Source organism: Manis pentadactyla, chromosome 4, assembly GCF_030020395.1.
Source record: "Manis pentadactyla isolate mManPen7 chromosome 4, mManPen7.hap1, whole genome shotgun sequence".
Taxonomy (NCBI): domain Eukaryota; kingdom Metazoa; phylum Chordata; class Mammalia; order Pholidota; family Manidae; genus Manis; species Manis pentadactyla.
Genome location: NC_080022.1, coordinates 33954816 through 33979279, shown reverse-complemented (window position 1 = coordinate 33979279; position 24464 = coordinate 33954816). Strand labels below are relative to the sequence as shown.

Here is a 24464-nt window from a genome sequence, read left to right as displayed (position 1 = left end):
CACTTGTCCTACCCAATGGTGCTTTCAACCTCTAATGGGCATACCACCCTCCTGGGGAACAGGCTGAAAGGCAGGCTCTGAGTCAGCAGGTCTGCAGTGCACCCCAAGACCTGCATATCAGCAAGCTCCTGGGTGGGGCTGGTGCTGCTGGTGTGAGGACCCCACTTGGGTTGCAGGGCTTTAAAGCCCTGAACGTCCTTTCTGGAACTCCAGCCTCCAAGGCAACCACTTATGAGGTTCCAGAGTGTGTCATTCAGGATCTCTAGCCAAGGTTTGTGTTTTTGTGAGCCTCTGAGCAGAGCCCCCAGGTTACTCTCAGGAATCGTGTGCCATGGCTCAGTGCTCAGTCTAGGAGGGCAGGTCTCCCGCAGCAGAGCTTGTTTAGTAAGGCTGGGGTTCCTTGGGGAGGTCAGGGGACACCTGTCATCTTCTCTCTGAGGAGGATTTCTGCTGTGTCTCCCCTTTCAGAGGGTCAAGGGGACTTACCAGGTACTGAGTTCCCAAGTCTGGGCTCTGGAAATGGCGACAGCTCTGGGGAAAGCGGCTTAGGAGAACCTTGATCAAGCTCTGGTACCAGGAGACCGTCATAGACAGGAAGCAGTCCTGGGAAGGTTCACAGGCCTGGATCTACTGTCCCAGAGTCCCCCCTGAGATTCCTGCACCTCTACCCTGGCTGCTGGTGGAATTCCCAACATCCATCCCAGCCCTTTCTGGAACCCATGGCCACTTACAAGCTGGGGGTCAATGTCCCCAATGGATTTGGCATGGACTGCTTCTAGGAGCTCCTCCAGCTCGGCCAGGGCCAGGCGTCCCCCGAGCCGGAGCCGGTCAGGCCCTGGTGGCTCCAGCAAGAAGAGGCGTTTCCAGAGGGTGTCCCGACGGCAGTGTCCTCCAGCCAGTCGCACCAGCTGGGCCAGCCGTGCCCGTGCCATGCCCACCTCTGCAGCCAATGGGGGGAACAGGGGAGCCGGCCCAGGGGCCAGTCCAGCCCCTGAGGCCTCTTCAGGACTACCAGCTGAGTTCCCAGAAGCCTCTGGCTCAGGAGGCAGTCTGGGTGGCTTCCGGAACCGGCGCATGTCAGCAGTGAGTCGGGGGAATAGCTCTCGCTGGCTGGTGAGCACCACGAAGAACTGCAGCCTGGGGTTGGGAGCGGACAGGGCTGGTCACAGCAGGAGATACATAGGACAAGGGCAGCAGGGAGGCTGGGCAATGGGCATGTTCACAGGGGTATCTGCTGACCGCAGAACATGCCGCTCAGCCTCTCCTTGCTCCTCAAAGGGTGCAGCACAGTGACAGACAAGCAGAGATACATCAAAGTCATCCTGGTGACGAAGTCCCTCAGAGTCCAGGTAGGAACCCGAGCTGTGCAGTGGAGGTGGGTGAGATGTCAGCCCCGAGGTTCTGATGACGACAGCCCCATCCCTTCTGCCCAAACATGGGTCTCCCTACTGAACGGATGGCCCCGACCTCAGCTCCACCAGAGCACATGCTGGTGCCCCCCTGACCTTACCTATGCCATGCTGAGACCAGGGCATATTCATTATGTTCTGGGCCCCCTGGCCGGGCCATCCGCAATGGCTTCATGTGGTAGGAGCTGGCATGGTCAGCCACGTAGTTGTACAGCTGGTGGGCAGCAATGAGTGGTGTGGAAAGCTCCAGTGTCCCTGAGGAGCAAGTTACAGGAAACACTGAGCTTGGGACAGATACACTGAACTGGTGGAGCAGCGGGGCAGGGGTCCCTGAGGCTCCGACTGACAGACTGGCTGTTTTCCTGAGGTCTTGTGGAACACTGACATGAGACAAAGGTGGCTCAGACAGAGGGTAGGGCACACATGACATAGGATCTAAACTTGAAAGAAACAGACCGAGATGAATTTAAAACAGGAGCAGATGCAAAACAAGAGACATGGGGACAGGGCCCAAGGGACATGAGGCAATGAACAATAGGGGCCAGGAGATGCAGAGACTAGGCGTGGCCCCGGAGGTGGTCCCAGGCTTGGAGACACCTTGTGGCCTATTCTTTTTCTGGTTCACTGGCTTGCTCTTGGGCACCGACCTTGGTAAATGTGATTGCGGCCAAAGTGGGGCCCGTCAGGGTGGTGGGCCAGGAAGTGTCGCAGGAAAGTGGTGAGGTGGTAGCCGTGCCGCAGCACCAGGTGGGCGCCCAGCACATGTTGGTGCACGAGGCGCAGGTGGAAGTCATAGCTGAAGGAGTGCACGTGCATCAGGTCCCGCACCTTGTCACACTCCTCCGTGAACAGCATGGACAGCTGGGGAAGTGGCAGCCGGGCGCTGGGTTAGGACAAGGCAGCACAGGCTGCCCAGCTCATTCCCATTCCCATTCCCCTCCCTCTTCCATGGGGTTCACCCTGTTGCTGGGCCTAGGGGAACAGCTTCTACGGGGAGCCCTCCTCATTATATTCTCTTTCTTATTATAACTCTGTGTACCTGAAACTGACCATTTTGAGAGACTGGCATTTTTACTCTGTATCCCAGATTCCACTAACCTCTGGCAGAGGTTCATTGTTGCAGCAAATACTTGCTAGTGCCTACCAGGCATTGTTCTAGGTGCTGGGGATACACTGGGCAACAGAAACAAACCCCTGCCCTCAAGAGGCTCACATCCTAGTGGGAGGGAGATAATAACATCAGACAGAGCAAATAGTACAGAGTATGTTAGAAGATGGGGGTGTGGAAAATCAAGGGGTAAAGCAGCTGTAGCTTTCGACAGAGTGGTCAGCATAGGCCAGGTGTGCAATTTACTATCAGGAAGTTTCTCCTGGCCCCTTCCCATCTCTCCAGCTTTACCTTCCCACCAAGCTTCTTGCTCTTGCCAAGTAAATTACATATTTTATCTACATTTTTGTACCTGCTGTTCTCTTTACCTGAATGCTATTCTCCCTGATCCCCAAACCTGGCTAAATCCTATTCGTTCTTAAAGCTTCATCTGGGACTCGGCCAAGGCTGGGCCAGGATGGCCCTCCTCTAACTGATCTGTGAATGAATGAATGAACCACTGATGGAGGTAGAAAGGAAGGCAGAGACACAGGGCTGGTGCTTCTCGGTGGAAATCACCCTCACGGAGTATTAACAACCGGATCCACGGTGCTGGAATGGCAGAATCTACACGACCACTCCCTTGGGGGCACTGGGCATAGGAATCACTAGGAAAGGAAATAATGACTGTAGGAGAAGTGATAGCCTAGGGGTTAGAATAGCTCTATGATCTTGGCTAAGTCACAGTCTTTCTGCCTCAGTTTCCTCATCTACCATGGAGATAACAGTAAAGGTCTTCATAAGGTCAGAGGCAGTGTGATAAACTGAAGTACCAAGGATGAGCCTCCAAGTCACAGACTTATTTTCAGCCCCAGTACTGCCAGTGGCTAGTGGTGTGCCTAGGAGTAAATTATTAACGTCTACGAACCTCAGTGTCCTTATCTGTACTGTAGGAGTAAAACTCTCCTCTTTGCTGAGAACTTGATAAACAATAGCAATGATAAAGCAATTTAGAAATCCAAGTGGGGTTAGAGATTGGATAAGTAGGGGTAGAGAGAGCCACGCTGGATGGAGATCAGAGGATAGGGAAGCTAATGATGTCAGGAAGCTCAAGAGAGTAATGAAGTGGGCCCTTCCTGCCAGTACTCCAGCAAAGTGTGAGCATACCTGCCTGTGCATAGCTCCCTTCTGTGCACTCTGGCCCAGGCAGGTGCCTTCACAAAAGTTACCATGCTTTTCTGGAGCACATTAACCTGTGATGACTAGACTAGGCATCTACACCCAAGTCAAAGGCAACCATCTATGGGCTGGATGTGAGTTGTCTGGATCTGAGAGGAGTCTGGGTTGTCTGTACTGGAACGGGACAGACTAGGCCTAGCCAGATCTGATCTCAGAAACCAAATGTGAGGCACAAAAAAAGGCACAGGCTCTTGCATGACATGCCTGGCAACCTGAAAGAGCTGAACTAACTCAAGTACAGAGGGCTTGACCTCACTTGGTCCTCTGACTCATTCTGAGCCCTGCTCAGTGCTTGGTCCTCACGAGATACAGAGGCCCTGCCCTGAGGCAGACAGACAGGGACAGAAATAACTACGTGAATAACTCAGGGGTATACTGTGTGGGTGGGAACTCCGGTCCTCACTCCAAGTGTTAGTGATATACTGACAATGCCAGGCTAGCCCAGCTGTAGGTTAGACCGGGACTGCCCATGGCACCAAGCTACCCATGTGCCAGGATACCCCTGTGCTCAGATGTACTCACTAACCACCTAGGGTGATGGATGGACCACAGGGCCAGACCAGCCACTGTGCAGGACTGCCTCTGCCCCCAGTGCTATGGCTGAATTCAGCTCTGGACCACCTGCAGGGTGAGACTGGTGGAGGTCTAGTCACAGCACCAGGATGACCACTGACCCAGTCAGCCCGCAGCACCGGATCATCCCTGGGCCAGTATGCCCACACAGTACCCTCACTGGCCACAGCACACTGGGGATGCACTGACTGTGCTGGAGACCCCATGTTCCTCTGTCCTCACCACATACCTGAGAGTTGACCGCTTGACCCATGGGGATTCGGGAACATTCCAGGGCGAACTGTTTGACACAAAAGTAACAACCCTGGAGAGAGAGTGAGGATGAGGTCAGGAGGTAAGTGGGTCTGGCTCTCCCCACTCAGTATTCCCCCTGCTCACCTGGAAAGCCAGCTCCATGAGGATGATGCCCCCGGGCAGTGCCCGCTGCAGGTGGTAGGCGCTGACTGGAGAACCAGTGCTCTGAAGAATGGAAAAAGACAGGTTTAGGGCCAAGGCTTGGGGGTTCATCAGCCTCAAACCAGCAGGGAAAAAGTCCCTTGGGTCAGTGATTTCCATGGTGTCAGGTTGGGATCAGCTTCAGTGATCATCCAAGGTCACTGACCTTAGACGTTGGGCAAGTAATTCAGGCTCAGTGACACGGGTGTCTGGGACATGACTGATGTCCCTGTTGGGGAAGGTACATGACAATGTGTTACCTTAGGGCTCCCATCAGTCTTGATTTTAGGGCAGGAGAAGGAGCCCCGAGCCTCTGTTCCAAGGACAGCCATGGCCCGCAGCCGGCTGGTGCTGCGGAAAAGGAAGAGGGACAGGACAAGGCGGGGCAGTGTGCTGAAGTAGTACGGCCATCAGACAGGCCCAGAGAAGGGAGGGACCTGCCTGGGCTCCCATGGTGAGTAAGAGGCAAGGCTGGGACTGGAGTCCAGGTCTAGACTATGGGGCATGGCTCTCTCTATAGCAGCTGTGGCTTTAAGGGCAAGTTCAAGCAAGTGCTCAGTAGGCAGGTGGAGACCAGGCCTCTCTCTACCAGTGAGAGGAAGGCAGGGTGAGATTGGCTGCTGTGAGTATGGGAGGACCCTGTGAAGGGATGGAGATGTCACATGCTGGGGGCAATGGGAGGGTGATGTATGTCTGAGATCTCATGAGGAAAATTCAAGGAGATGCTTGGAACCCTGGTTGGGTACTTTCCTCTGAGAGGGAAAAGGGGTTCTCTTTGGACTGGGGAATGGCAGTTTCAGCATTCCGTAGGTCTACGGTTTTCCACTTCTCAGCTCAGAGGCAAAGGGAAAAGAGGAGCAGGGAAGTTACTGTGAATAAGGACAGACTGAAAGGGCCCGTGGGACCCACTTATCACACTCAGGACTCGTGCTGGTGGTGGTAGTGGTGGGTGTGTGGCAAAGCCTCTGATGAGGAGACGTGTCTCATTTAATGTTCAAGGAAATTGGGACAAGATTTAAGAAGTGATGGTTAAAGACTGGTGAGAAAGGAAGGTGGACTTTAAATTTTGCTCTAGAAACAAATGTTTTTTAACCTAGTGTCTTTTGTTTTAAAAAGGAACTCAGTATTTTGGGAAGAGCTTCAAACTGAATGGAAAGTACGTGAGCTAATGTCTCTCAGAGAAGCTCCTACAGCTGGGGCCTGCCAAGGCCAGCAGGCAGCGCAGCCCCTCCTCGGGGGTCTGTCACTGAGGAGTGAGAGGAGCCGGGTCCTGGAGGCACAGGCCTGTCTTCTCTTCCTGAGGCCCAGAAAGGAGAAGGTGGCCTGGGAGGTGGAGAGCTGGTTTAAAAAATGCTAAGGAGCTGGAATTGGTTTTGTGGGCCATGGTGGTGTCTTGAGTGAGGAAGCAATTTACACTACTAGCTTGAAAAGGCATCAAGCTGAAAATAGAGAGGAGGAAGAAAATGCCCCGATAAACTCACAAGTCTGGAGATGTGAAAATAACTGTGTGTGATGTAAACAGATATTTCCCCACACAGACACTGGGAGGGGGCTGGAAACAGAGAATCTGCAGGTTCAGACACTGAAAGGGCATGCTGGCTGGGGCAGAAAACTGCTGCCAGGTTACAAATAGGTTCTCCAACTTCCGGCACTCCAGCTTCTGGGTTGGAGATATCAGCAGTGACCCTGCAGGAGCTGCTGTCCCTCCACCCCCTGGCCATAGAAACAGGAATCTGCGATTTGACAGAGGATGGGAAAGGTAGCTGTGGAGTTGTCAGTGCATCCTGGGGAGGCTGAAGGTGGTGACAGAATACGGCCTACTTGTCAAGACTCAGACCTGTCACCATCTCCCAGTGAGTGTACATGACCAAGAACAGGCCAGAGGACAGTGAAGCAAGTAGGCCCAATGCAGGTGTCCTCACCAAGAAACACAATGACCACCAGAGAGGAGAAGACTCCTGGGCCAGGAGCCATGTAAAATCTCAGGGGAGGTCTGTGGGGTGAGCAGGACAGGAGTCATTAAGACTAACGATTAGTTGGTCAGAACGTTAGTGTGTGGACAAGATTAAAGTGCGTGGCTATATACCAGCACAAGACATATGCGGGCAGAAGCTCTGTGAGAATGTAGTTTTTGTATACGAATGTGGCCGTGAATTCCTTAACGTATGAGATTTACAGGACGTGCATGAGGACTGCATGGCAGTGTCCAAGATCCTCGTGTATGTGTTCAGCCCAGTAGGATGAACATGCACAAGGCTAGAGTTGTCCAAATGGAATCCATGTGAAGAGGGGCACTGGGGCCTCACCTATAGTGGAGGAGGAGAAGGAGGAGGAAGAGATGGGCTTACCTGCGGGCAGGTGATGGGGGCCGCAGTGGCACCAGCACAAAGCCCATGCTCTGCAGATACTGCACATACTGCTGCAGGAAAGCCAAGCTCAGCTCCTTCAGCCAAGGCTCCTCTCGGGCACCTGGTGGAGGCACATCTGAGGACTCATAGCCTGTAGGGGCCTCTCGGCTCCCAGATCCTGACTCCAGGCGATGGCGCCGCTGTGGGAGTAGAGATTAAGGAAGGCTCTACCCACTGTCAAAGATTCCATAGCAGGTGGAGGAATGGAGGGCGTTGTGCAGTAAAGGGAGTTCCCATGAGAGAGATCTGGGAGTCTTGAGGCTCACCTGGCCCTCGGGGGGCCCAGAGGTCTCTGGGGGCCCATGCAGCCAGGCAGCTGGGTCGAAGAGCAGGGCTGTTGCACAGTAATGCACCAGGCGGGATGACTGTTTCAGGGTCTCCAGCTCCCCCGCCTGAGGAATGGGCAGTGAGCGCTAGAGCAGTGACCAGGGAAGGGGCACAGGATGCTCACGGAGCACACAGGGTCAGGCCACTCACACTGATGGGCATGCTGGCTGGGGCAGAGCGCTGCTGCCAGGTTACAAACAGGTTCTCCATCTTCATCTGGCGCTCCAGCTCTGAGGGTTGGAGGTGTTAGTAGTGGCCCCCCAGAAGCGGCTGCTCCTCCAACTCCTGGACTCCAGACTGCCCATGCCCACTGCCTGGCCCAGTGCCCTCACCTCTGCGCTCAGTCATCTTGATCTCTAGGAACTGTTGTCCATGGTAGGTGACAGGATCAGGGGGTCTGGGCACAGGACCGAGTGAGGAGCTGGGGCGGGCAGCCGTGATGTCCCTCAGGGCCTCATCAAAGGGGAATGTGTCCAGGGGAAGGGGGCCCCCACCCCGAGAGGACCCACTCAGCCGGCCTTGTTCACGGCTCAGTGGGGGGCTTGCACTCCGGATGAGGGTCTCTGCCTCCATGGTTGGCAGTAGGAATGGGTTTGGCTCCTAAGAGAGAAGAAGCCTCATAATGGGTTCATGGCCTTTGCCCTCAGACTCCCTCCTACTCCATGGCCTCCTCTCTTAGACTCCCTGCCCACAGCCTCTGCCCTCAGTCTGTCCCCTCTTCCCTGCTTTTGAGCTGGTATCCCCTCTAGCTGATCCCTGAGGAGCCAGAACTGGACGAGGGGGCTGGAGCAGCAGGCACCTTTTCATCCCGCACTGGGAAGTCCAGCTGGCCATAGTGATGGAAGAGTCCGAGCTTCTGGCTGAGCAGGCAGAAGATGAGATGGGCACGCGAGTTCTGCCACTGCACGAGGCGAACCAGTGCTCGGCCCAGTGCTGCTCCCAGGTCTGGAGCCCAGTTGTAGGTCAGCAGCTGAAGCTGAAAGTCAGGGGTCAGGGTCAGTGAGATCACAGAGCACTTCTCCCACCCAACCCCTGGCCCCACACCTACCTTCTTGTCCACAACCTCCAACAGCAAAAACCTCTGCCGGGGAGCATTTCTCCCCAAACTCCCATCGCCTCCTGGCTCAAAACGCTGCACAGCTTTGGCAGCTTTGGCGGGAGAGGGGCACAATGGGCATCTGGAAACAGATCCCCCTCAATCCCATCCTGCCCCCTGTAGGGTCTGAGTCTGCCCTGTCAGTCACTGAACCCACCCTCCTCAGGCCATGCCCTCACCCTGCTGGGTTGGTCGTCTCCACTGCAAGAAGTTCCTTCCCAGAAGCAGCAGATGCCGCTCAGCTGCTGGGCGTGGAGTTGGGCCCATCTGTCCAAGGGAACAAGGACTGAAGATCTCCTGCTCTGAACCCCTAGTGAGAGGGTGGGATGGACAGAAAGCAGACCGTCCTTGGCCCCATCCCCAGGCCTGGCCCCCACCTGTCTTAGCTCAGCCTCCATGAGAACCCAAACTCACAAATGCTGCTCAAAGACACGGACACTGGTGTCACCAGCCATTGAAGTGACCAGAGTGGCGAACTCAGACAAGATGGATGGGAGGAGGAACCGGGACACCATGTGGGCAGAACTCCTGGACACGGAGGCACAGCCTGCAACCAGGGCAGAGTTATGGTGGGGCTGTGAGATGAGGACCAGGCCATGGGGCTGAGGATGGGAGAGGGGGCTGGGGTCTCACCAATCTGAACCATAAACTCCATCCAGCGCTGCGCAACATGAGCAAACAAGGGCTGCAGGGTCCCTACCTCGCCCTCCTCTAGCTGCGTAGTCCGGCGCCTGAAGACACAGGAGGAGTAAGACCCTCACACCCATCCAGGCATGTGTGGGTTTGTACAAACACCACCTTCCCGTGACTTCTCAGCACATGTCCCATGACCACCACCAAGTACACAAACACACCTGTGTCTCTGGGGCCCAGATGAATCTGGGCCTGGGGCCCGCTCAGTTCCACCAGGAGTCCGAACACTTTCAGTTTTGTGACGCCTCCGGCCCCGGGTGTCTTCTGGCCGATCCAGGACAATGTCATCCGTTGTTTTGGGGGAACCCAAGTCCCCACATTCTGTTTTACTCTGGGGGCAACACAGTGCATGAGGAAGGGCTAATGGGAATGAGGACGAGGTGGAGGATGAAGGCATCATGGAATTGTAATAAGAGCCTGGAGGGCGTGGCAGCCCGGTACAGGCCCTGGCTTCACTGGAGGCTGACTAGACAGCCCTGGGTGGGCTACTCAAGTTTCCTGGGCCTCATCATCCCCATTGGTAGAAGCCCTGCTTATCCTGCAGGCTGCTGTGAGAATTCACCAAGAGAAATGGAAGTGACAGCACTTAATAAGCTGAGGCTCTCTCTACATCAGTGAGAACCTGTCACATTCTGCAAACTCCCATCCAAGGGACAAAGTACTTTTACACAACAGGTGATCCCGGGCAAGGCCTGTAGGGGACTGTAGGGGGAGCTAGGAGGCAGGCAAGAAGGTAGCTGCCAACTCCACCACTTCCTCCCGTTCTCCCATTACCAGCATATCCCAGAAGCTACGCCGGCCGGCCTTGCTGGGGGGAGTCACAGGCTCCGCAGAGCCAGGGCCAGGGGGAAAGGTGCTAACTCGGCCTGCAGGGCTCTTGGTTTCCAACGACCCGCTCCTGAGACTTCCTGTGGACACCAGACAATAAACTCCTATCACTGACCACCAATCCCCATTTCAGACAACCTAGCCCTAAGACTGGTGAAAGAGTGACTTGCCACTTCTCTGTGTTAGTGAGCGACAGTGTGTGAACTAACAGTACATGGCTTCATGTGTGTATTATGTTAAGTGATGGCCCTAAGTGGGTTAGCAGCTGCACACGGACATGTCTGCCGCTATACTATCACCTTGCTGGTGTGGGGAAGGTAGTGGATGACTGGGAAGGTGTGTTTCAGATGGGGCCTCTGTCATGTATTCTTGACCCTCTTCTTTACATCTTCACCTGAAACACTATCTTGCCCGGATCTGTGACATTCTCTGGACCAACACCATACCTGGGGATGTGTCTTCTGTACACAGCGAGGCAGGCAGCAGCCGTAGCTCCATGGTGGCATCAGCCAGGGCCTGGCGAGCTGCTGCTCGAAGCTTCTCCTCCAGCTGCACAATACTGATGTGACCCTTTTCCCACACATCCAGTCGAAGCCGTGGGGCCCTGTTCTGAGCTGGAAGAAAGAATGAGGGTGACTTCAGAGTGCCTCTCATTCCTACAGCATTAACTGAACATCCCCCTCCTCTGACCAAGTTGCCCCACCTGAAGAACTGTCTGTCACAACCGGGCAGCGAGTGACTTGGGTCAGCTGCTCAAATTCCTCTTCTTGCAGTGGGTCTGGGGGCCCTGGAGAGGAAGGGGGCCACGATGCCAGCAAGATGGGGGCCCCTCCCTCATCCACGAAGGCTAGAGTGATGCAGGCAACCCCTGGGTAGAAATCCACATGAAGGCTCAGGTCTGGGACTTCCACACACTCTCCTCCATCCCTCCCAGATCCCCCTTAGTCTAAGGATGGGAGAGGCCCACTCAACCATGAGACAGGAAAAGCATTTTCCACACCTGGTAGTGCCACAGGCCTGGGCCCTACACTGTACCTTTGCCCCCAGTGCCCTGTCCACCAGGCTTGTTATACAAGTAGATGTCCAAGTCAGGAAGGCCACCCTGTGGTGGGAGTGGATGCTGGGGAGAGAAGAGCCACAGAGTGCTAAGACTGAGCAAATGGACACAGCTATCGGGGACAGGTATCCACAGTGGGGAATGGGGACGGGGCACAGGAGCACAGGAAGACGCAGGGGGACAGTAAGGGTATGCTGGTTGATTGGGGGCATGGGTGTATATAGATCCACGAGCAAAGGGTCATATGAGGCATCTGCACAAAGAAGTTATGTAAGAAGGGTGTGTTTGTGTACAGGTATGTGTGTGTCATGGGGGTGGGGGGTGCACCGGTGCCCATGGTGTGGACAGAGGTGGACAAAGTCTCACCTGGAAGTGGTTCCGGCTGTTGCTGTCTGTGTACTTGGGGGAGTGCAGGAAGATGAGCAGGTTCTGCCGCAAGTACCAGGCCAGGGCAGGAAGCCAGGGCCTGCAGGAGGTGGGCAGGGCCAGATGCAGCACCTCTGAGGGCAGACTTCCGGGGGGCTGGATAAACTGCAGGGAGTGGGAAGGAGAATCAGAGCTGAATGCAGAGGTTCTGGCAGAGGCTGTCCCTATACCTGAGCCTTGGGGAGATGCTGGAGTCTGGAAGGGAGCTGACCTCCACATCAGCTGGTGTCAGCTTGCAGTTCCGGACGAGCATGACGGTGATGACATCCAGTGTGGCCTCGTCCAGGCGCCGACGCAGAACACGCACCAGCTCATCTGTGATCTCTGGACCTTGATGTACCCATGGTGGGAAGGTAGAGACACTGGCAGAGGACCCAGCACCCCGACACCAGCCCTAAACCCCCAGAGGCAAACACTCCCCCATAAACTGGAGGCAGTTAGCACTACGTTTTAGTTCTGCCAAGCTACTCACTGTGTGAGTGAGGACCAATGAGTCTTAGTTTTGAAAGCCTCAGTGTCCTCATCCATAAAATGGAATAACAATAGCATCTAGCTCATAGGTAAGTCTTAGTCCAAGACCTGGTACAGATTAAATGAGCCATAAATATTAGTAGAAAATCCGTATGCCTACTAGATACCTCAGGCTCAAGACATCTCAAACAGGATCTCAAACTGACGTATCACCTTCACCCCAAACTGCCCCTGGTATCCGGCCAGTGGAACCACCATCTATCCACATAGTCGCCTAGGCTAGATACACAGGTGTTTGCTTTGACGGCTCCTCTTCCCCAAGCTGCACTTGGATCAGCTACAGGTCCTCCCCTCTAAACTTCACAGGAGTCTGTCAAGCCCAGAGCATAGAAGGGGCTGGAGTAGGAGGTGCCGAAGGAAGTCCCAAAGGATTCTGGAACCTCATCTGGTCCCTCCCCCCCCCCTCCTCACAGTCCTTACCTGCCTGCCCTACGCCATGCACCAGCAGCTGGATGTGCCTGTCCACCTGGCCCACAGGACGTGCAGCATCTGAACCACGGCTGGGAGCCACGTCCAGGGGAGAACGAGGACCCTGCAGGAAAACCGGTCAGAGCCTGGCTCCAGGGAGCAAAGCACAGGGGCACCAGGGAGTCAGGGTAATTAATACATGCCGAGGCTTCCTCAGGGTAGATGGGCTCCTGGCTTCGGGACAGAGCGAGGGAGGGGGGCAGAGCATCACCTTCCCAAGGCCGCTCACTGCAGGACGTCTCCAGTAGCCTGGGAAAGAGTGGCCCGGTCTTTGGGTATGCCTCCTCCTATGCCATCCTTGACCCATGCTTCATCCCATCTTCCCAGGGCCCACATACCGAAGATAGTACACAGCCTTTGTTGCCCGCTCCTGATAAACAAACATGTTCTTCCGGTTCACCACAGAGAAGGCATTAAGCACAGAGCGTAGGGCTTGGATGGCTGTGGGAGGAACGGGGGCTCAGGAGACTGACCTCTAGAATCTCCTCCAGCTCTACCTGCCTTCTCGTGCCTATCACATACCCCGAGAGACCCCCATGCTGGGCCCCATTTTGAGGCGTGAATGGACTCGAATCACAGTTCCCCACACGACATCACAGGAGAAATGACCAGGAACAAACTGCATTGTGGCAGCCAGGTACCCTCGCGGTGCACAGCTCTCATCAGCAGCATAATCTGGGGGTAGGGAGACAGCGGGTCAGAGAGTGGACACAGCTCTCTGCCCTCACAGATTCTCTCCAGAACTGGCCTACTCGTCCTCAACACTCACCCCCCACCCCTTCAGCCCTGTCTACTATTATGTAGAGGAAAGGTGCTCATTTTGGGTAACGAGGCAGGGCCATGCTCTTAGGAAGACAAGCCACAGCATGAAAACTTTCAGAACTATCTCAGGGAGACATGGAGAAGGAGCTAAGAGGTGTCTGGGAAAGCAAAGCATGAAAAAATCCTAAAGATAATGTGCCAAGACACTCTGAGCCTGTCATGATACAATACATACTTCATCTATGTGCTCACATGGAGTTGCAATAATAATCCCATTAAAACAAAGGGAGATGACTGCTTACACACACCCACTGCAGAGTAGGAGAAAACTATGTCCTGTGTTTTGGAAGACAGCCATCCCAAAGAACCCAGAGAGTGGTGTGGCAGAACGCAAGAGCTCCAATGCCTTGTTTGACCCTCTCCAGGCTCCCAGGTTGATGAGGAACCTTCCAGTAGCTCAAAGGTGGCAATCTGGTTTCCCAGAGAAGGTACTGCTAGATGTAAGCAGTGTATAGGACACCCAGGAGGCTTCAGCGTTTGGAATGGAGTGCTGGTTGCTAAGGGTTTCAGTGAAACCAGATGGAGACTAAAACGAGGAAGGGCTATGTCTGGGTTCTGATGAGTCTCACGTCTCAAGCTGCTGGAGTCATTTTGAAGTAAAAGTGCTTGGCTAGCCTAGCTCATGCTCAGTTTGCAGAAGATATCATCAAAACCCTGGGAAGTCCACTAATTATGGAGATTATCTGCTTTGATATGGAATACATGCCAGGATGTGCTGGGAGACACACTCTTCAGAGCCATTAAGAATGTTTGTCTACAGACTTGCTGAGAATATTAAAAATAAGGAGTGGTCTGATTTTACTTTTAAACCAGAAGGGAGAACTGCAAGAGTCGACATGACTTGACTTTCCTTTATGAGCTGGGGTGAGAGCTCATGAGGAATAAGAGAGGGGAGCAGAAGTATCAAGACTTCAATTACCATCTCAAGTAGATTATCATACATTTCCTAACCATGACCAGAAACCCTAGAAATCCCATCCTGACAGCCTGTCTGGAGAGAGAGCCAATCAGAAGGCAAATTCTCCTAGAAGCCTCAGGCTCCTTCCCTCTGATCTTCTCTTGCCTGGGAACTGGCCTGCCTGTCCTCCACTGCCCAGTAGATCTCAGCCCTGTCTATTACCCTCTAGGGGAAAGATGGTCATTTTGGAAACTGAGGCAGGGCCAGGTGGAGGCACGCCCTTAGGAGGACAAGTCACAGCTGGGGCCCCTTCCAGGATCCCTTCTCTCCTGTTTGTCAACCACCCCATGTCTACTGGCTCTTTCCCTGTGGAACATAAATGTGCTCAAGCCTCTGCCTCTTTCTGAAACTCCCTCCTTGGCCCACATCTTCTTTGGTTCCTGCTGTTATCTCTTTTGTCTCTCCTTCACTGCCAAGGTACTTGAGAGAGCAGGTATTCTCTGCAACAGCCTTTCACTTTTCAATTGCCTTGGTTTCTGTTCTCATTTCTCCACTGAAACTAATTTCACTAAAGACACCGATAAGCCTGCAACAGCCAAATCCACGTGGTCCTTCCCTGTCCTAACCCTCCTTGCTCTCCCTGCACCCAAGTCTGCCTCATCTCACCGTGGTGCTGCATGAGGAAAGGGCAGCAGGACCCCCTTGTGGGGGAGGCTCCTGAGGATCTCACCGTCGCTGGGCAGTGGTGCCCGCTGCCGGGAGTGGAAGGGGGTCTCGCTGCGCCACAGATCTTCTTCACTCTCGGCCACCAGAAGAGAGTTACACACATGACTGTCATGAAGGTCTTGAAGCAGCAGCCGCTGGGTGAAGGAGCAAGGTATCAGGGAACTGAAATAGGTCCTCATAAAACCATCAGTGGTGGTGGTCAGGGGTCTCAAAGGCCAGAGAATATCCATTATCAATGGAGGTCAGAGGTCAAAAAGAGCATCAGTAGTCACTGGGGGTCAGAGATGGTGTCCCATAGTCACTGAGTTCAGGGCTCTGAGCACCAAACCCCCATTAGCAACACTCATTCCCTCCTCTTTGGCAGATCTGTTCACCATCCTTCAGGCCTTTGCTTAAAAATCATTTCCTCTGAGAAGCCTTCCCTGATACTTCAGATGGTCAAATCCTGGTCATATGCTCTCACAGCAGTGTCTACTCTTCCTCTGTAGAATTCTTCATAATTGTAATGGAAATAATGTGTGTAATTTAGTGGTTCAATGTTTATCTCTCCAACTTGACACAAGCTCCAGAGAGTCAGGGTTTCACCTAGTCTGTTCACTATTATATCGCTAATGCCAGCACAGTGCAAAGAGAGGGAACATGTCATAGGAGGGTATGAGAGTAACCCATGTTACTGGGGGTAGGCTGGGGGGGAGTACCCAGCTTGTAGAGTAACAGTACCCAGTAACCAGGGGTCAGAGAAAATGTCCAAGATGGATCAACAGACTGTGAAGGTCAGGTTCCTGGAAACTCTATCCTCACTGGAGCTGAGTCCATGCCTGGAGAGCCCTGCCCCCAGCTGCCCCTTACCTGGTTGACCTCCCTGCATATCTCCCCAACTCGCCTCACCAGGAGCTGCTGTAGGTGGCGACACTCAGTGCCTGGCCCCCCATCATCCTGAATCAGGCTCCTAGGAAGGAGGAATGGATCAGATGCAGAACTGAAATAGGGAGAGAGCTGCAGGGGAGGAGTCATGGGAGCAGGGCCAAGAGGAACCATGAGAAGAAAGCAGGACTGGATGGAGGGAAGTTAACAATGGGGAATGGAAAGATGGAATTCTCAGCAGCAATTCTGGCAGCCTAGGCTCTACGCTGGCTTCATCAGCTATCATGTGGCACCACACTGAAGCTTCTATCATGCAGCTCACCTCTTCTTTATTCTCAGATCTTCTTTGTCAGAACGGGGGTCTTGCCTTCTCTCAACCCACGCCACCTCCATGATAATTAGAGCAGTATTTAGTCAGATGCCTAGATACAAATCCTGGCTCTGCCATTTACTAACTGTGACCTTGGGCAAGTATTTAACTTATCTGTGCTTGAGTTTCTTTATATCATAAGGATAATAATACATTGTAGGATAAGGCTATATAGATTAAATGAGCTGATACAGGTAAACACTTAGAACAGTATCTGCTACATAGTAGGCTCTTATTAAATATTACCTATTATTCCCATAACGACTTTTGAAGCTGCTTTGAAGTATAGAGGCTCTTAATGCTCAGCCAGGAGCCAAAATCCACATCAGCTTTTCAACTCAATTAGGAAAGCAGAGAGTGACATGGTTTGGCACAAGCTGTGGGAAGTGGTCAGGATTCCCCAACCTTAGAATGCAAGTCAGGCCCCTGCCCAAACCCTCAGTCCCAAGTCTTACTTTTTGCTAACACTGGAGAGAACTGTGGGACCAGAGAAAAGCAGTTAACATCAGAGGCAGGGTGCAGGGCCCTGGTTTCTGCTTACCTTGCATGTGCATATACTTCGACACGATCCTGTAGTACCCGGACAATGAGCCAGAAGTCAGGCAGGCAGGACCCAGGGAGGATTGGGAGCGAAGGCTGTGGAGGTGTTGGCCTAGGTGGGGTCCGCAGTGTGAAGGGAGCCTTCTCATCCAGGGTCTCACTGGGACCCTCACTGTCTGAGCCACTGCTGCCACCATCATAACCTGTGTCAAATGTGCTGAAAGTCAACCCCATCCTCTAGGCTCCTCTGAACCTCCAAGTACATTAGGCTCAATAGGCCCTCTAGATCAGTCCCTTCTGATGCCCCCCCTGCCCCAACCTCTTGCTGTGCAGCCCTGAGTCCACTTCCCATCAGCTGAGAGTCCTCCATGCATTGCCCCAGCTTACCTAGGTGGTCAGAGTCCACACTTCCCTGACTGGACATAAGGCTTGGTCCCCGGCTGGGCCCAGGCTGGTGCCCTGGGAGGAAAAGTAGATACCTGGATCCTCTCTCAGTCCTGCCTAGGACTGCCCTCTGAAATGGGGCAGGGCAGGGATCTCTAAGTCCTTGGTCCTGGCCCTCAGACTTTGCTGCCCAAGTTCTCGCTTACCTCCCTGTGGCAGGCTGGGCACACTGATGAGATGGGGGCCCTCAGACTCCTCTGGGGAGCCAGGGACTTGGGGACTGGTTGGCAGGGCCTGAGGGGCAGGAAGTTAGGACTGAGTAAAGGCTCCACACACGCACCACCACCTTCCCCATCCCCAGGTCTACCCAGGAAAGACTCACCTCCTCTTCGACACCTTCAGCCCTGTCCTCATGGCTGTGCCAAGCCCAGGCCGCTGAAGGGGGCTCCCCATGAGACCCACCTGTCTGTTGGCCAGCTGCCACAAAGAAGAAGCCACTGTCAGGGTCCTCAAGAAGAGCATGGCCAGGGAGGTGGAGGCGGCGGAACTCCTGGGAAGCAGGAGCCAAGGTGACAGGTTAGACAGGAGCAGCCCTCCCTATTCGTGGCACCCCACACTTCCTCACCAGACCCTCACAACTACTTGGACTCCAAGCATGCTGAGATAGGCAAAGGTTCAGTGACTTGTGTAAGGTTCAACAGGCCCAGTGGCAAGGTTGGGGGCTGGGCCTCTTCCCACTGAGTTAGGCTGCCAGGCATGGGGTGAGGAACAGACAGTGTGATGAGGAGGAGGGCAGGAGGGTGATTCTAGGGACTCAAGCCAAGGGAGGGCCTCTAGTTCTGTACCTGGAGTCTGGGGAAGGATGGGCCCCGCTGTGACCAGGGAGTGTTCTGAGGGCAGCATACCTCCTTGAACTGTGTGAGTGAACGCTCTGGCCCAAACACAAAACTCAGTGGCAGAGTTTGGCGAAGGCAGGTGGAGCGTCCAGGAGAGCTATGGATGTGGGCAGCTGCTCGATGTAGGGCAGGGCTCTGGGGGATGCCCCCTCTGCGGAGTGCCCCCACCATCTCGTCCTCCAGCAACCAGTGGATCTGTGGCCACAGAGCAATCCAGAAAGTGGCACCTCCCTTGCTGACTAGCACATCACCTCACTTCCAGAATAGAAGATACTTTGCCTTACATATTGAGTGGCGCCTCACTTTGATCCCAGAATAGAGTGAGTGCCTTACCTTACTCACATGACAGAAAGGGTATTGGTTACACTGCTGAGGGGCTGTTAATTAGGTTGGGAGAGGGAAGGCCCTCACCTCACTCATGGTGGTTTCAATAGCCAGTCTGTGAGGTGTGGCCAAACTGGACAGTGCTGGGTGCCTAATTAGAAGAAAGGTGCAGATACTGGTTTCCAGAAAACAAAACTGAAGAGGAACAGGGAACAAGGGACTCTGAGGAAGAGAAGGAAGTACCTGTCTTCTTCTGGGGGTGGCAGTGAGGGCCCTAGGCCATCATCCGACCTCAAAGACGATGGCTGCCCTGGGGATCGTGGAAATGAAGCACTGCTCTCAGATGTTGACCTGAAAGGGTGGGAGCAAAGGTCAAAGGTCAGCAGCTACTATCCCCCCGCGGCCTTCTTAGAACTCCTTTCTTGGAATCGTTAAGGTGCCCTTAGTTCCCCAGGGCCTCTACATTCCTTGAATAGTCCCCTATCCCAACAAGGCTCCAGACCCCCCAATCAAACATGCTCTCACACCTGTGGTGCTGAGGGTCTGAGGTCTGCGGGAGCTCCACTTCCAGAGGCAAGGTCAGCATGAAGACATCCAGAGTGACACTGAGGTCCCTCAGGGCCACTCGGCCTGCAATGGGAGGGCCCTCCAGACTGGAAAGTACCTGACCTGGGGGAGGGAGAAAGTGAGGAACCCTGGGACAGAAACAGATTCTAAGTTCTCAGTGCCAAAGGTATATTCACAAGCTCTCCCCCAGACTCACCGAGGCAGGTGGGCAGGCTGCACACGGGTACTGAGCTATGCTGCCCATGTAGCCGCACTGAGCATGTGAGGTGCAGGAAGAGTGGTGGCAGGTCATGCATGAGGCTCTCAGGCCCAGTGGGTGAGTCACCCCCCAGGATACTGAAGGAGTCTTCATCAGGGTTCACAGTGTCTGCATCTGACAGTGAGGCGGAGTCTAGCCCAGCAGGCCCCAAGTCTGGTTCACGGCTTTCCCGGTATTCCACCTCAAGCTCTGGGTCACTCTCAGTGACCACACAGCAGGCTGACGTGTCTCCTAGAGATGCAAGTTGTGTGGTCAATAGGAGGGGTTGGCAGTGGGGCCCCTGAATCCTGGCTAAAAGCAACCTTCCCGCCTCTACCCACTTGCCCACACACCTTCTTCTCCCATAAGCTCAGCCTCTGAAAACTCCAGGTCACTGACTTTTCTGTCTACTGTGTCCCGAGGGCCCTCATCCTGAGCAAAAGAAAGAGACAGCTGGACAAGAGCCACATCCAGCCCTCAGGAAAACAGGAGTCAAGTAGGGCCTCTGGGGCTATGGGTTGGTGGTATGAGAGGGCTAAGGAAGAAAGCCACTCACCTCTCGCCTGCTGGATGGAGGGCAGTAGAAGTAGTAGTGGGGATTGGAGGGCACTGTGCGGAAGTGGAGACCACTGATCTCCAGAAACTTCTCCTGTTTTGGGGTTAGAAGGTGGCCTGAATGTCACCCACCTCTCAAGAGAATGCCACCCACTACCCAAGAACAGGCATCTATACACCCCCAACCCAGAAAACTGACCCCCGGGCAGGCAGGACCCCAACCCTGCTCTACTCTCACCAAGCTCCCCACCTGGATGAGGCTATGCAGGGCATCATGTGTCTCTCCTCTGAGCTGGCAGACGTCTGTTAGAGAGATCTCCAGGCCAGGGTCTGGATTGCCAGGGACACGCGTGCTCTGAAACTCAGGCTCGCTTAGGTCCTCGGTCTCTATGCTGAGTGGTCAGGGTGAGGGCAGGGGGCAGGCATTGAAGTGTTAAGAACCACCAAGTCCTAGGGAAGTCTGCTTCCCCACCAGGACAGCGCACACCTGCCTATCTGTCTCTAGGAAGGGTATTTGGCACCATGGCACGGGCAGTGGGAGGGGCAACCCACCCATTTGGCTTAAACCTTTCTTAATGGCTGGACATTTCTGTGAAACACAGGATGACCAAGGATGACTCCCAGTTTTTGGACTTGGACCACTGGATGGACAGTGACACCATTCACCATGGATGGAGAACATATGGGGAAACGAGGTTGGATGAAAGAAAACACATTCCTTTTGAGGGTAGGAAAGATGGGGATCCAGAGGGAACTGGGCTGGAGCGTCACCAGCATACTCGTTCCTCTGCCTCTTCCGTTTCCCTGGAGCTAACACACTGCAGATGCCGGGGGGGCACGGCTGCCTGCCTGCATTTCTCCTGCCCTTCAACAGGGACCTGTTGGAACCCTCAAGTGAGTTGGGGACTCAGCAGCAGGCAAAATAGTTTTTGCCTCAGTGAAACTCAGATTAGCTTGGGAGATTATTACTGCTGTAGGAATGTCTTCAGCACAGGCTTCGGCTTTCCCTGATAGCAGCTGGTGACTCCCTACCCCAGCTCAGTTCAACACTCCACCCCAGAGCAGGAGGGACAGAGCCAGGAGGGAGGCTGCTGCCCTCACCAAATGGGAGAAAGATGCCCGCGTGGCAAGTGGGAAGCCAGCGACAAAGCAGCTGCCTCTCTAGTACTACTTTGCACGGCCATTCCCCTGGATCGGAAGGTCCCTGTGTATTGGGACTTGGTCTGTGTGCCCCTTACACGTCACGCAAGGACAAGCCTAACCTGGACTCAGAAGCCAGGACTGCTCGTTCCCGAGGTTCAGGGCCTTCCTCGATGCTGCTGCTGAAGGGCCCAGGGCTGAGAGGACCAGGGCTTGCGGGTATGTGAGGCAAACCCTGAGTGTGGCCACACAGCGCGAGCAGAAAAGGAGTGATGTCTATTTCTTGTAGTAGCTCTTCACAGGCATCCACTGCTATCAGCAAGTCCTGGGAAGTCACGCTCTGTGCCTGCTGCAAGCTCCGGAACAGCCCTGATGGGAGCATGAGAGGCTGTGAGGGTCAAGCTCTAGGCTGGCCTCTCCAGTCTCTAACCCTGTAATGCCTGTATCTCCTCATGCAATGCCCCACTCCTTCCTCATGCTCCCTCCCATGGCCTCCTGCTCACCACGGACGTAGCATCGCTGGGCATGCTCCTGGAGCAAGGCACAGTGGTTGGCTGCCTCCTTGTACCTGGGCTCCATCCAGACTGAGGAGAGGGAAGGCTGGTCAAGGAACTGAGTCCTAGGAATGGGAGCAAAGAGAGCTTGGCCTAGCCCCCTATGTGACACCTCAAGACTCACCATCCACCCACACTCCAGCGGACTGTCCACAGGTCCCTACATGCATTCATGTCCCAGAAAGTTCAACCAATTCACTGAAGGAAGCTCAGCAAGGAGCTGTCAGAATATGGCTAAGAAGCTGACCATCGGTCCGTCTGTCCACGCTTGAGTGTATGCCCAAGGCTTGGCTGGGGACCATGGTTAGGGAAGGGTGTAGGTCAACATTTAGGGCTCACCGGAAGATGAGGTCTCGGGGTGCCTGAGGGGGCTGCATGCCAACCATCTGCTCCCTCAGTGCTTCCAGGGCACAGCTATAGATGTAGACAGGGCACCAGGTCCGGGGCCCATCTGCCCCATCTGTCTGTGAAGCCTGACGCCCACTGCACGCCTCTACGTCCCGACGGAAGGGTGGGCTCAGCTCTCCTGGACTCTGGGCACTGTCTGTGGGAAGAGGTGTCATGTTGGCCTTGAAGCCCTCTATTCCTATTCCCCTTCCTGCCTTACTGACTTACAAGTCAGCAGACTTACTGCCAGCTGGGATGACACTGAGGATGGGCACCTGGGCCTTTGTAGCCCTGACCCCAGTTCCTCCCAGATCTTTCAGGTTGGGGCCCCCACTCCAATCTCCAAACTTAGGCTTTGTCTCCTCTTGAGAGGGTCCCTCCAGGCCACAGGCAGCCAGATGTTGGATATCTGAAAAGGAAAAGAGAGACATAAATTAGAGCCATCTGGTGGGCTGGTGAGGGAGCTCAGGGGTTTGTATCTGAGAAGGTTAGTGAGGGGGTCAGCGGCTGGTACCTGAGAAGGTGGCTGGGAGGAAAGTCAGAAACACATGCTGGGGGGTCACAAGCCTTGCATAGCAGCGCCAATGAGGGGGCTGGGCAGACATGAGGGGCTTGAGAGTTTCAGGAGGGCCTTCACACTGTAAGAAACAAAATTAGAGCAATGTATCAGGGGCCATCCCACCCCTGCTCCCTTCCTCCACCCTAGAGTCCAACCCCAGTTTTAGCTTGCAAGATCCACGATAAAGGGGCATGATGGCATCCTGTCATTGGCGGGGGTACTAGCATGCCAGTGGGGCAGAGCTGAAGCATGACTAGGTGGTGATGGAAGATCGGCATGAGAAAGGACTTGGGGACAAGTCAGTGCTGACCAGGGCAGGATCAGCGGGGTCTCCAGTGGCCTGGGCGCTGCTGGTTGCTTGATCCTTTGGGATCCCGTGTACCCCCTCGGGTGACCCCTCTGGACCTACAATGGAGTAGAGATGGGTGGGAAGGCAGGACCAGCAGAGGCAGGGCTCTGAGGTGAAGAGAGGGAAAGGCCAAGACCCAAAGACAGAAACCACCCTGTGGAGTGGGGTAAAGGGGCTGGGCCAGGTCTGCTATTAGCAAAGAGGTGGGCAGCTCACCTGGACCATGGCAGGTCCTCCGCAGCACCTCGCTCAAGAAGGTGGCCTGCTCAGGAGTGGTCAGCGGGATCTCCTGGTCACTCAGTTCCTGTCCCAGGCAGCTGTGCAGCAGGCACAGCACCATGTCGTTGGCGGGACAGGGCCCCTCGGCGAGAGGGATGCCCTCTGGCTCTGCCCGACACACACTCCACTCAGCACAAAGAGCTTCCTGCTGCCCAGTGCTCCCACTCAGTCCTGACCAGCACTGACCAAGCTGCCTCCTGCCCCGCCACTCCCGAGCTTGCTCCCTAGGCTCTAACACTTGTGGCCATGCTGGCCCTCTAGGTGTGGGGTGAGCTGGTAGAAGGTTCACCCACCTCTGGAAAGCAGAAGGAAGAACATCTGAAGCTGCTGGCACTGAGGTAACAGGCCCATCAGGTCAAAATGGAATGGGATCTCCTGGACACAGGTGTCTCCTCTCTGAACCAGTCCTAGGAGGGAGCAGAGGAGATGAAACCCAGATGCCCTGTGTGTGGCTGCCTTCTCCCCACCCACTCCCCTACTCCACCGCAGGGCCCCTTCCCCACGGACCATCAGAGACCCTTAGCTCTGGGGGCAGGGGACTCCATTCCTTGCTCTGGCACAGTTGTATCAGGTATTCAAAGCTGAGCATGGAGCCTATGCAGGCAGCATCCCGCGGGTGGAGCTGAGGGAGGAATAGCAGAGGTCTGAGGTCGCCACTCCTAGTCCAGAGTACCCCAGCCTCCAGCTCTCAAGGAAGCCCACATAGTCAGGGATTCAGACGGAACAGGAAGCCCACAGAGTGTGATACTCCAGAGGGGATGGCACTCAACCCAATAAAGGATGGGGGTACTTTGGAGGTCACTCACAGCTTGAGGGATCTCGGAATATGTCAAGTCCTGGAGGTGCCTCCAACAGTCAGGGCCAGGCCCCACTTGCCCATACTGGGGCTCCACCCACACTTCGGTGACCAGGTTGAGCTCCAGGTCTCCCTCCAGGGCCTCTACCTCCACATCATTGTCATCATCTGTTGAGAAGCTAAGGAGGAAGGGCCCTGAGGTTGGGAGCTAGGCAGAGTCCATCCACAGCCACATGGCAGGGAGTCAATCCACAGAGGGCAGGAGGGCAGAGGGCACACAGGAGGGCCACAATTTGCACACAGCCTGTTCAGACCTGAATCTGCCTGATGAAGCATCTAAAACCCTGTCCCAACTCTCAGGGCATGGGAGACAGCATTTCAGGGCACAGCAAGGGGAAGTGGGAATGTGAAGAGGCGGTCTCAGAGGGAACTGGGTCACACCTGTCTTTCGTGGAGGTGGAGTGTGGGGGGAAGAGGATGTACTGGACAACACATGTGTGCCTCTCTTCGCCAGCAGCCTGCTCCAGGGGCTCTTTCTGTGGGCAGAATGGAAGATCTTGGGCAAACCCCAACCAAAGCAGAGATCTGGCCTGGACCAGCTCTAGCCCTCAGAACTTTAGTCCCCCTGTCACATTGTCC

General features: G+C 54.7%; 1 protein-coding gene across 7 annotated transcripts in view; it reads right to left on the bottom strand.

The window, feature by feature from the left end:
• The window catches only part of SZT2 (SZT2 subunit of KICSTOR complex), a 50770-nt gene that overhangs the window by 1909 nt on the left and 24397 nt on the right, over positions 1 to 24464 (bottom strand). For 5 of the 7 annotated variants that reach the window (XM_036893106.2, XM_036893111.2, XM_036893107.2 and 2 more), the window contains 53 exons: positions 24267 to 24361; positions 23836 to 24004; positions 23537 to 23651; positions 23323 to 23436; positions 22967 to 23137; positions 22712 to 22806; positions 22357 to 22480; positions 22087 to 22251; positions 21795 to 21999; positions 21405 to 21520; positions 21024 to 21270; positions 20012 to 20153; positions 19763 to 19855; positions 19560 to 19638; positions 19165 to 19458; positions 18929 to 19070; positions 18645 to 18752; positions 18489 to 18552; positions 18087 to 18272; positions 17564 to 17731; positions 17388 to 17475; positions 17185 to 17256; positions 16799 to 17000; positions 15873 to 15972; positions 15028 to 15157; positions 13100 to 13252; positions 12916 to 13018; positions 12721 to 12826; positions 12530 to 12641; positions 11790 to 11908; positions 11519 to 11683; positions 11131 to 11215; positions 10799 to 10963; positions 10542 to 10709; positions 10042 to 10175; positions 9429 to 9598; positions 9208 to 9305; positions 8989 to 9121; positions 8754 to 8884; positions 8527 to 8627; positions 8278 to 8454; positions 7811 to 8078; positions 7629 to 7708; positions 7418 to 7543; positions 7092 to 7291; positions 5004 to 5094; positions 4687 to 4767; positions 4538 to 4612; positions 2057 to 2270; positions 1511 to 1664; positions 1240 to 1362; positions 732 to 1137; positions 487 to 603 (listed from right to left, as the gene is read on the bottom strand). In XM_036893106.2, coding sequence (XP_036749001.1) covers positions 487 to 603; positions 732 to 1137; positions 1240 to 1362; positions 1511 to 1664; positions 2057 to 2270; positions 4538 to 4612; positions 4687 to 4767; positions 5004 to 5094; positions 7092 to 7291; positions 7418 to 7543; positions 7629 to 7708; positions 7811 to 8078; positions 8278 to 8454; positions 8527 to 8627; positions 8754 to 8884; positions 8989 to 9121; positions 9208 to 9305; positions 9429 to 9598; positions 10042 to 10175; positions 10542 to 10709; positions 10799 to 10963; positions 11131 to 11215; positions 11519 to 11683; positions 11790 to 11908; positions 12530 to 12641; positions 12721 to 12826; positions 12916 to 13018; positions 13100 to 13252; positions 15028 to 15157; positions 15873 to 15972; positions 16799 to 17000; positions 17185 to 17256; positions 17388 to 17475; positions 17564 to 17731; positions 18087 to 18272; positions 18489 to 18552; positions 18645 to 18752; positions 18929 to 19070; positions 19165 to 19458; positions 19560 to 19638; positions 19763 to 19855; positions 20012 to 20153; positions 21024 to 21270; positions 21405 to 21520; positions 21795 to 21999; positions 22087 to 22251; positions 22357 to 22480; positions 22712 to 22806; positions 22967 to 23137; positions 23323 to 23436; positions 23537 to 23651; positions 23836 to 24004; positions 24267 to 24361 — 7539 coding nt within the window. The other 2 variants (XM_057500119.1, XM_057500120.1) reach the window with 2 other exon arrangements.